Source organism: Salvia splendens, chromosome 2 (assembly GCF_004379255.2).
Source record: "Salvia splendens isolate huo1 chromosome 2, SspV2, whole genome shotgun sequence".
NCBI classification, from domain to species: domain Eukaryota; kingdom Viridiplantae; phylum Streptophyta; class Magnoliopsida; order Lamiales; family Lamiaceae; genus Salvia; species Salvia splendens.
The window spans coordinates 3357334-3368898 of record NC_056033.1 but is presented as its reverse complement, the minus strand read 5'-3'; the positions used below and the strand labels follow the sequence as shown (position 1 = coordinate 3368898).

The following is an 11565-nucleotide window of genomic DNA, read 5'->3' as shown; positions in this document are numbered from 1 at the left end:
TGAGGGAAGTGGCTCCATCTTTAGCACCTCTCTTTTTACTAATTCATACTTATCATCCAATGCAGTGAGGAATTGATATAATCGGTCTTGTTCTGTCTCTTCATTGTAGATTTTGATATCCTCCGGATACTGCATTCGGTTTGGCCGTTTCTGGTCGATTGCAGTCCAGATCTCGTTGAGATCGTTCCACACTTCCTCCAATGTGGAGTTCCCCTGTTTTAAAGTGCTTGCTCTTCGGTGAAGGTCGTAGGTTTGCAATGAATCTCCGCCACTCTTGTATGTTACAGCCAGGCTGTCCCATATATGTTTTGCCGTCGGTTGTTGAGCGACTCGGCTGACCAACTTGGTTTCGATGTTTTGAACAAGCCACGTAAATACACAATGATCGGCTTCCTGCCATTGTGTAAACGTTGGATCTGTTCTTGGTGGTGGGGATGGGACTCCAGTGATGTGAGATACCATCCCCCTTCCGCTTATTGCGTTATGCATCAGGATGGACCATATCGAGTAGTTGTCTCCGTTGAGTTTGAACCCTACTGTCAAGGGTTGAGAATCGGTTCTGTATGTGTTTTTTTCTGGTTTGGTTTCGGGGATTTCTGGTGGTTTGTTGTGCATAAGATTCTTACGCATGAAGTTAGAAAAGAGGCGTGCAAACTCATCCGCTTCGGATGTGTTCTGGCCGCCGGTTGCCCCTTTTTCGGGATCTGACATGGTTTTCTTTCACAGGTTCTTGGTCAAGAGGTTGGGAAGGGATTATGAGCGATGATGATATTGATTCTGAGCTCCCAGAATCGTTGCTGGCTCTGATGCCATGTTAAACGGCAAAGGAAAGGATTTGGGTAAAAGCTTGATTGTTTCTCATTACCAACGTATAGGTTAAATATATGATTACAAGTCTTGTATATGGTAACTAAATCATTGTACTCTATACATGATATAATCAATCCCTTGATATAGGTAATTGATTCTTGATTTATTCTTTCCTAACTTAATGAAATCTTTTTCTTTATTCTAACAGAGCTTCCCCTCAAGCAGCGGCTGCTGCTGCTGCCATGTGTATAATCGAAGCCACGCTGTCCTTACAAGACACCCGCCACCTATCATCATCCTCTGCCAACGCCACTATTCCTTTCTTTATTTAAATGTTTCATCTTAATTAGCTGCTGAATTGGGAAATTATTGATAAGAATGGATCAAGAACAACCGGAGAGGCCACAGGTGGAGGCGCCGCCGCAACAGCCCATCAAATACGGCGATGCCTTTAACGTTTCCGGCGACCTCGCCGACCAGCCCATCGCGCCGCAGGATGCCGCCATGATGCAGGCCGCCGAGGCCACCGTGTTTGGGCAGACGCAGAAAGCTGGCCCCGCCGCCGCCATGCAAGCGGCCGCCACCATCAACGAGAGGGCCGGCCTCGTAGGCCACGAAGACGCCACCGAAGCTGCTCGGCAGAGAGGCGTCACGGTCACGGAAACTGAATCTCAAGGGACTCGTGTGATTACGGAATCTGTTGCAGGACAGGTTATAATCTACTCTTTTTTTTTGTCAACATTTTTTGAATTACTTAGCAGAATATGATGATCACTTGCCAAAATTAGTACTACTAGTAAAAGATAAATGAGATTTCTAAATGAACCCGACAAAAATGGTAAAATGAGACTTCTAATGGAACCAGATGGAGTATCATTTACAAATGATATCTGATATTCTGATTGAAAACAGGTAGTTGGGCAGTTTTATGAGGCGACGCCGGTGTTGGCGGCGACCGGAGCCGGGCGGCAGGCCATGGTGACGATAGGAGAAGCACTGGAAGCTTCCGGCCGGGCAGCTGGGAACAAACCTGTGGACCACAGCGACGCCGCCGCCATACAGGCTGCAGAATGCAGAGCCACCGGCTCCAATCTCATCACTCCCGGCGGCCTCGCCGCCGCGGCCCAGTCTGCTGCGGCGTACAACGATGGCTTCGCGGGGAACGAGGGGAGGGTGAAGCTCGCTGACATACTATCGGTATCGGCTTATTACTCTTTCATGAAGCTTAAGTATTTTTTCCTTTTCTTTAATCTCTGTTTTTAATCTGTTTAGGGGGCAGCGGAGAAACTGCCGGCGGACAAGGTGACGACGCGGGAGGATGCGGAGGGGATTATGAGTGCGGAGCTGCGCAATGATCCTCATCGGAAGACGCATTCCGGCGGAGTGGCGGAGGCGGTGGGGGCGGCTGCGAGTGTCAATGAAGAGGGCGGTGTGATTGGTGATACGGATACCACCGTATAAGCCTTTTGTACGTACGTATGTATGTATGTATGTAGTGCCAAATATAAGTGTTGTATACTTAAACATGTACTACCTGTATTTATAAATGAAAACTTTCTTCAAATTTTTTTTATGTTATGTTATTTATTTTTATTTTTTTATCAACTCAATTTCAAAAAAATTCTATATTAGGGAATTTATTTCTCCCTTCATCCACAATTCCCCTCCATTATTCCAAGGATTATAATATATACTAAACATTAGAACTCTCCTATTAGAGGACGGATTATAATATATACTAAACATTAGAACTCTCCTAAAAGATCCTCTAATTAGGAGAGACTAAATTAAATCAGTTGTTCTTACAATTGATGTGGAAATTGAGTAGTAATATTTGACCTTCTTTTAAAGGTCAACGTCCTCGTTGGTCACAGCTAGTTCGTTGTTAGGCTATCACTCCAAGTTCTCGTTGTCACGGGCATGTTAGTCACGACGGATTCTTGTCCAGCCACCATTCCAAGTTGGCCCCAAATGTACTCCTTGATCACGACAAATTCGTTGTCGGGCCACCATTCCAAGCCGTTAACGCTCTTAATGAAAGCACCAATTGATACAGGCTGAACATGAGAACTCAGCCTAAAAGAGTAGCCTGTTAGGCAAGAGCTCATTCAGTCATATACTCAACACCTCACGGCCAATGTAGGAATTGAGTATGAAACAGATTAAGTACGATTTTTAAGAATTATATTCATTTTGTTCTACAGTAATATAGTTATTTTGTCATTTTGGTACATTCCATAGTAGTGGAGTCATTTTCATTTTTAGTAAAAGTAAGCATATTTCTTTTCATTTACTTTTCTCTCTTTTACTTTATTCTCTATATCTTTTAATCTCTCCTACTTTATTATTTTTTTATTTACTACTTCCGTCCCACATTAAGTGTCACATTTAGTGTGGACACGAATTTAAGAAATCTAAAGAAAAGTTGGTTGAATAAGTTTGCAGACTATGAGTCCCATATGTATACTCCTTCCGTCCCTCTGTAGCTGAGTCATATTCCTTTTTGGGTTGTCCCATTGTAGTTGAGTCGTTTCCTTTTTTGGCAAAAAACAACTTTTCTTCTATCCTACTTTACTCTCTCTTATTTTATTCTCTATTAATCTCTCTAACTTTTTCATTTTCTACTTTATTATTTATTTACTTACCTCACTTAACACAACTTTTCTTAAATCTCGTGTCGAAAAAAATGCCTCTACTACAGATGGACGGGGGGAGTATTAGTTTTATAATAAAATGTGAGAATTGGTTGGTGGAACGTGATGTCTACTTACCATTTATGATAAAGGTGAAATATGACTCTTATTGTGGGATGGACCGAAATGACAAATTGTGACACTTAATGTCAGACGGAGGTAGTAATACACTACATACCTTTTTCTTACTCTCCGTGCCGAAAAGAAATGTCTCCACTAGTATAAAATAGAAAGAATAGTAAGAAGTGGAGTCTCATTATCCCCGACACTATTTTAACTATCATTCTCTTTATCTCTTTAGTCTATTTTAACCATCATTCCCTTCTATCTTTTTTACTTTATTAATCACCTCTCAACCCCATAAAAATACTCTTTTTCACCTTATGCCCCTAACGCCATAGCCGGTCCACCTATTTAATTCATTTTACTAATGGTAAGAGTAAAATAAGTATGTATTTATGTGAGGTGTCAAAAAAGAAATACATGTATTTATGTGTGGAATGAAATAGTTATACTTCATAGTGCTTTATAGTAATATTGAATGTATAAATGAAGAGTCAACTACACATATACTATAAATATGTAGTCATGATGCGCCAACTCTAATTAAAAACAGAAAAATGTCGAGTTTCATGTGGAAGAGCTTCAACTTTTGCTTCTCCAACTTCAAGTGCTTTCCAACCATATCCCTCCCTCCCCCGCCTCCCACCGCCGACGGCGACCAAGATCAGCAGCTCGCCACCGCCACCAACCCCACACTAATCAAGAACTTCAACTCCTTATACGACGCCAACTACTCCGATTTCTCAGCCTCCAAATCCGGCCCTTTCTCCCCCTCCTCCACTGCCGCCGCCGCCACCACCGAAGACTTCAATTCCTCCTCCTCCGACTCTGACGTCCCGGATTTCACCACGGCCTTCGCCTCCCACCGCTTCTTCTTCTCCTCCCCCGGCACCTCAAACTCCATCGTCGAGCCGCTCCAACCGCCGCCGCCGCCGCACCCTGACGCCGTCCTAGGAGGCGGCGTCGCCGTCCCTACATACTCGCCGGACCCCTACTCCGATTTCCGGCAATCCATGTTTGAAATGATCGAAGCTCACGACGCCACGGCTGATTGGGACTACTTGAATGAGCTGCTTTTGTGTTATCTATCGCTGAACCCCGGTCACACCCACAAGTTCATCGTCGGCGCCTTCGCCGACGTCGTCGTCTCGCTCGCCGCCACGCCGCCGCCCGTGGACTGTCGCCGACGACACGGTGCCACTTTAAATTCATCTATGTAGTGTTAATTTTTTTTAATGATGAAATAATCATCGTTATTAAATATGTTAAACAAAGAAATGTAATGTGTGGGGTATTGGTTAGAAGAGAAGTGACGGTGGATTTCTCTAAAAATAATGGAGTAAGTTTTGGAAAAGTTTTTGTATTGTGTATAATGCTGTCCCAATGAAGAATGTCTTTTTTTCTCCATTTCCGATCGTGTTTTATGTTTTGATTTATGGGGTTTTTCCTTTTCTTGGGGGATTAAATATTTTTATGGGGTAAGTAGTTAAATAAGGGTAAAGGTTTTGGTGATCACAAATATTGGTTTATGCCTGCCGGTTGGTCGTCATTATTACTTTACTATTTCGAGATATATTGTCATGGATTGTAATGCTTCTATTAACTTATTAACGGTTAAGACAACTAGTAGAGAGTTTATAAACTAAATAAGTCTAGTATATAGAGGGATCAGCATGACCAACAAGCTACAACAATGCTTATAAATTAAATAGTAGTACTACTAGTATATAAAGGGATCAGTCATGACCAATGGAGATATTGGGAAGTTGACCAGCCGTGACCAAACTAGTACTCTATCCGTCCTTTAAAATTTGGCATCATTTAACTCGGCACGAGTTTTAAGAAATGTAATAGAAAGTGGGTTGAAAAAACTAGTGTCATGTGAGTCCTACTTTTATATATTAGTTTTAAAATAAAATGGGAGTGAGAATGAGTTAGTGGAATATGAGGTCCACTACCAAAAATAGTAAGAACATCTCCAATGGTTTTAGGCTAGCCACAAACTCCTCCTGCCACATCATCAGAACTAAAACTCTTTCTGCCACATCATCAGGACTAGCAACTGGACAAGCAATAGGCTAGCCACAATAAACAAATTATAAAAAATAAATAATTAACAATCACACAAAATACGAAATTAAATTTACGACACAGATACGGAAAAATTCAATAATAATATTTAAATTTTAAAAAGTACATTAATTAAAAAAGAGAAAACCCTCTTCCACACACGAGCCCCCGCCTCCGCCTCACTCATCGTGGTCGTCGCCGTTGTCGCCACTATCCGGGACCCCCAAATCTGCGGCATCTGAGCCCGCGTCTGAGCTCTCCAACTGTGCCGAGGCGGCATCCAAATCGACCCGCATACCCTCGAGCATTGAGTGAAGAAACCTCTTCTCCACGGGGTCAGTTGCCGCCCTCCATTTAGCTAAGATCTTGTGCATCTGAGCCCGCGTTTGTTGACGCGCGAAGAAGGCGAGCTCGGTTGGCGACGTGCCAACAGGGGGGGATGCCGACTGGACCTCCTCGGACCCCTGGGCGACCCCCCTCGTTACCCGTTGCGCCCGCCTTTGACCAACCGGGCGAGTAAACGATGGAGGGGACGGGAACTCCTGAACATCCTCAGGGAGGTCGTGGGAACCGCCGCTGCTGCCGCTGTAATCACCGGCATAGTTCAGTCACTGCTTCTTCGGCCAGCCAGCATCGACAATTGCCCGAAACTTCTCGGAGTCCATCAGCACCTCATAGCAGTTCCAGTAGGTAAACTCTTTATAAAGCCCGGGCACGGGGAAGGCTTTCTCCGCTATCCTCCTGCAGTCCTTGTCAGTTTGGCCACTGGTCTGCATGAGGAGGGCGTTGGTGTACAAGCCCGAAAATCGGGAGACCGCAGCCCTGATTCGGTCCCACCCCTTCCGGCACTCCTCCCCGCTGTGTGGCCTCCCCTTCGGGCAAAATGCCTTGTAGGCTGCTAATATTTTAGCCCACAAGTTGACGATCCTCTGATTGTTTGAATGGAGGGGATCATCGCAAACACTCACCCAAGCCTTGGACAGCGCGACGTTCTCCGCATCCGTCCACTTCCTCCGTGCCGGGCAGTCGTCATCAGCCGGTTGCGACGACTCGCCGACCACCCTTTTGCCCTTCACCTTGCCCTTCTTCTTCTTTGGTGCGCCCCGACCCCGCCCTACTCCCCCCGTTTGAACGGGAGTGTCCGCATCCTCGAGATTTATCCCTAACTCCTCTAAGGAGAAAGTGTCACACCCAGTGAACTGCGTCTCCGATGGGGTCGATGAGTGCGAAGAAGCTGTCAAAAAATCAAAACTTGGGCGATAGACATTGTCCCCCCTGGCGTCCCCTGCATCCCGGGCTGCATCCCCGGCTGCCACCCCGACATCATCTGCATCCCGGGTTGCATCCCCGGTACCCCCTGCCCGCCCTGCATCCCCTGCCATCTCGGGCATCATCTGCTGCCAAGGGTAGACCCGCTCGTCACTGGAGTATACTCGTTGTTGTTCTCCATTTCACGTTGTTGCTCTTGTACAGAAATTAAGATGGAGAGAAAACTCGTTAAAACAAGTGGTGCGAATGAAAATGACGTGCAAATCGCGTATATATAGTGTTTCGAAATTTTTTTTAAAAAAAAATGAGCTGGCTGATCGCTCGCCGAGAATCGGCTAGCCGACCGGCGAGCGGATCGGCCAGCGCCCGAGAATCAGCGTCCGCTCGCCTATTTTTTCGCCGATTTGGCACTAGCCGACTCCAATGGTTCGTCGAGAGGACCGGCCAGCGCGGGGAATCGGCTAGCCGGTCCGCTAGCCGCCATTGGAGATGCTCTAAAAGTGAAAAGTGACAAATTTTTAGAAACGGACGAAAAAGGAAATAAGTGACAAATTTTCAGAGACGTATGGGGTAGCATTTTAGTACGGAGTACTGAGATTTCAAATCGGCATTGGCGCCATTTATGCGCATGAAAATGAAATTTTGACATGATATATATGGTTCAAATTTAATGCTAGAGCTACCGTTGATATGAAATTTTATCATGTATTAGATGTCACTGTAAACATATGGTGTACATCAATTGGTCAGTTCACACATGAAAATAAAGGGTAATCGATTCTAATTGAGATTAGTATTGTCGACTTCAATAATTATAAATAGAATGGTAGTACAAATTTAAAAGAGGGGGATCTAAACATAATTAATTGCTATATAGGTTAATATTCATTTATGTTAAAACACGATTTAATCAACTCAATTATTGTTCGAGTCCGAATTAGTGCTAATGCATGTAGGAGTACATTATTTGGGGGAAAATATTTACGGAATACTATTGTCTTTCTTATAATAACATAGTACCTAACTACATACTAACCAAAAATAAAATTGCTTTCACTCTTATAAAATATACAGTATGAAATTGCACTCTCTTTCTCTCTCTAAAGGCGTGCTAGCTCGATTCTTATAATTCGTTTCTGTCAACCCAAGTATAGACAAACTAATGAATTAATTTAAGATAAAGTAAGGATTCCTTGAGATGTTTATTTCAAGCATATAGACAAACCATAGAGAATCCAAAGAAAGCCTTCTAACTACTACAATACACACTGTAATAAACAAATTAATAAAATAACTACAATTATGCTTACGTTAGTTGGTTTAGATAATAATTTACCTAATTCCCATGCATGAATATTGAATTATTAAATTCCAAGACATGCTCTTTTTAGGCATAGATTGTTTAGTAGGATTTGTGTGCTATAATGGAAACAGTAAAAATTTGTTTAATCTTTTACCTAAATTTGGGAGAGCGAGCTTAAGTACGACAAAATTGACTACTATTTTGTGTCTAGCTTATTTTTTTTCTATTATATATTGAAAATAACTGGATAAGTTAGTTTAACAAAAAAGCATGAGAACTTAATTTGATTAGTTGCCTCTAGTTTATTTAATCATGTCTGGGGCCATATACAGTTACGTAGCTTCAGATAATACGGTTCGGTTTTTTGGTTGTTTTACACACTATACTTTTTATATGATTATTGTATATAAATGACGTGGCATATAAAATATGAAATTAAAACTGCTCAATTTAATATTTAGAGACAAAATTTATGTTATAATGAGGACAATTGCAGGACTTTCAAATGATTGTAATGCATAGTTTTTTTTTAAAAAAATTATGCATAGGTTGAGTGATTAATTTCATGTTACAAAATCAATTATATATAGGGTGTACGCATTTAATGTATTATATATGGATTAATATTCAGTTCTATAAGAACAAACAGGTGTTGGGACCATTGAGTCATAGTCGACATTGTAATTTAATTGGTTCCCTGCTAATTAATGTGAATATTTTTGTCGCAGCAATGTAGCTATCTTCGATAATTTAATAATTTATATTAATAATATCAAACAATAAATTAAAGGCCATATGCTTAATTATATGAGCGATTTCTATAATTCCATTTCATAGTACTATATAAATGGTGAATTTTGAGGAACAATAATACAGTAGTACTTAAATACTAATTGGTCATTAATGTTGAAAAAAGTTAAGGATACTACTAATATAACCTATGAAGCAAATCTATAGGAAAACGACTTATGATTTGGGTGTTTAGAGTTTTTTAACAAAACTGACCAAAATAACGTGGATTAATCACTAATCCCATCTTTACTTCACCTGCCACATTCATCAACTCTCATATTCCAATTAATTAAGGTTTTTTATTTATAATCATAACTTATTAACTTCTACACTAATTAAATTCATAAATTAGTAATTAAATTTTATCCTCGGGTGCATCCGAATTTATTCAAAAAATTAAAGATAAGAGTAAACGACTGCATGATGGGATATTGGTAGTATTTGTATGAAACCGCCACGTTGTTACACCATAGCGAAAATCAGAGTAATAATTGGATGATGACAACAACTAAAAATTGAATGATGCCAAATCAAAAGATTGCTTATCAATGTAGATAAAGTAAATATCACTTCAATCACTCTCACATAGTTAATTAAGCACATCTTTTCAGTCTCACATGCCTAATTTTGCATAGAATATGTACTATTCCCTGCATGTTATTTTACTATTCATCATGGTCCATCCCATTTTGTTATGTCACATTATTGAAATTAGGAAATAAGATTCTACTGTACCTTCGTGTGGACTGATCTATTTCAAGAATAAAAAACAATTTGTCTTCTATTTAAGTAAACCTTGATTTACGTTTATATTTTCCATCTCATGTTCCCATTTAATCATTTCTTCTATTTAAGTACCCTTGAATATATAGCTCTAAATACATTTGGTAATGCAAACCCAACTCTTTAAATAATTATGTATTATACTCCCTTCGTCCCATAATAATTGTCCACTTTGGTTACGACATGGGTTTTAAGAAATATAAAGGAAAGTGAGTTGAAAAAGTTAGTTAAATATGAGTCTCACTTTTATACATTAGTTTTATAACAAAGAGTGAACTACCTCAAAAGTCCATAACTTTTCGGTTTGTGACATTGCAGGTCCCTAATAAAAAAAATAGCGCCAGAGGATTCTAACGTTAAATATAATCATGAATCATATCTTTTCGGACCAAAATACCCTCATGCCATAAAAGGGCATTTTTGTCACTCCATTATATTGTTGACATGTGATTTCTACCACATTTTTGTCAGCAACTTCTTATGTAATTTTCTAATAAATTCTAATATTTCATACGTAATTAAAATTTTATCATTATTTACACTTTCTAATTTTTTTATAATATACATATTTATCATTATTTGTATTAATTAATATGAAAATAATAAAATGAGACCCTTTCTTCCTTATAAAACTCATTTTCAGGTATTTTTCGATGTTTTATATTTCCTCTAATTTTTATTTATTTTTTACCTTGATTTATCGATCGATTTTATTTATTATGATAGTATCTCAATTTTGCAGTATTAATTTATAAATTTACATTGTCTTAATTTCAGATACTATTATTAATAAAAAAAATCTACAAGGATTAAATAGCTAATGTCACATGCTTAATATTTTCAAAATATTACTCATGTTTTAATTTTATCATGAATGACAAGAAACTATGCAAATTTATATATAAAGATTGAATATTCATATGATGTTAAAAATTTCAGTTTTAGCTAAATTAAAATTCTTAATAAAATATTAATAAATATAAAATCATATTAAAGTTAGGCTTACATTAACAAATTAGTTCGATGATATATAATGAAAATATATTTTAAATGTTAGTGTTTCAAGAAAATAATATTGTATCATTTAATTAAATATGAAATATTTTTTATTCTGTGTATTATTAATTCAGATTTTATTTCGTAAATAACTTCACTTTTTCATATTTTTGTTGTTTCTCAATGAGTTTTCGATATGATATAACTAGTATATTGTTACCACTAACTAGAAATAGAGGAATATAAGAAGTTTTTTTTGTGTACAAATATTGACAAAACTTTAATCACGTATGAAGTATCTGAACTTATTAGGATATCACATAAGAAGTTGCTGACATAAATATGACAGAATTCATATGTCAGCGAATTTAGGGTCATCTGACCATATTTTTTTTTGTTGGGAACCTGCAGTGTCACAAATAAAAAAGTTAAGGACTTTTAAGGTAGTTCACTCTATAATAAAATATGAGTAGAATGAGTTAGTGAAATACGAGACCTTACCATTTATAGTAAAAAGTGAAAGTGGACAATTAATGAGAGACAGATGAAGATGACAAAAGTGGACAATTAATAAAAGACGGAGGGAGTACATTTATATATTTTAGTTCAATTTAATACTCCATCTTTACTTAGAAAATTCGATTTTCAGACCACTTAAGAATTTTGCCAAATAATCTAAACACTCACTCTTCAGATCAGTTCAAATTTTTTTTCCCAATCGAACTAAAACCTAATTACTCTCTAATCGATATCCAGCATGTAGCAGGCCCAAAGATTCATTTATGC

General features: G+C 38.9%; 2 protein-coding genes across 2 annotated transcripts; both read left to right on the top strand.

The window, feature by feature from the left end:
• Positions 1-1188: 1188 nt before the first annotated feature.
• Positions 1189-2271, top strand: LOC121758963 (late embryogenesis abundant protein D-34-like). The gene is made up of 3 exons (XM_042154435.1): positions 1189-1521; positions 1723-2007; positions 2083-2271. The coding sequence occupies exons 1-3, from the start codon at positions 1189-1191 to the stop codon at positions 2269-2271; spliced, it is 807 nt and encodes a 268-aa protein (XP_042010369.1).
• A 1852-nt stretch (positions 2272-4123) lies between these two features.
• Positions 4124-4973, top strand: LOC121771751 (transcription repressor OFP12-like). Its single transcript, XM_042168616.1, has one exon. The coding sequence runs from the start codon at positions 4124-4126 to the stop codon at positions 4784-4786; it is 663 nt and encodes a 220-aa protein (XP_042024550.1). The 3' UTR covers positions 4787-4973.
• Positions 4974-11565: the final 6592 nt, after the last annotated feature.

What these genes read in the sequence shown, in the direction of transcription:
- LOC121771751 (XM_042168616.1), top strand. Translation starts at nt 4,124, where the DNA reads ATGTCGAGTTTCATGTGGAAGAGCTTCAACTTTTGCTTCTCCAACTTC.
- LOC121758963 (XM_042154435.1), top strand. Translation starts at nt 1,189, where the DNA reads ATGGATCAAGAACAACCGGAGAGGCCACAGGTGGAGGCGCCGCCGCAA. An exon ending in CGGAATCTGTTGCAGGACAG is followed by an intron (nt 1,522 to 1,722) that starts GTTATAATCTAC and finishes GATTGAAAACAG; the next exon opens with GTAGTTGGGCAGTTTTATGA. An exon ending in AGCTCGCTGACATACTATCG is followed by an intron (nt 2,008 to 2,082) that starts GTATCGGCTTAT and finishes TAATCTGTTTAG; the next exon opens with GGGGCAGCGGAGAAACTGCC.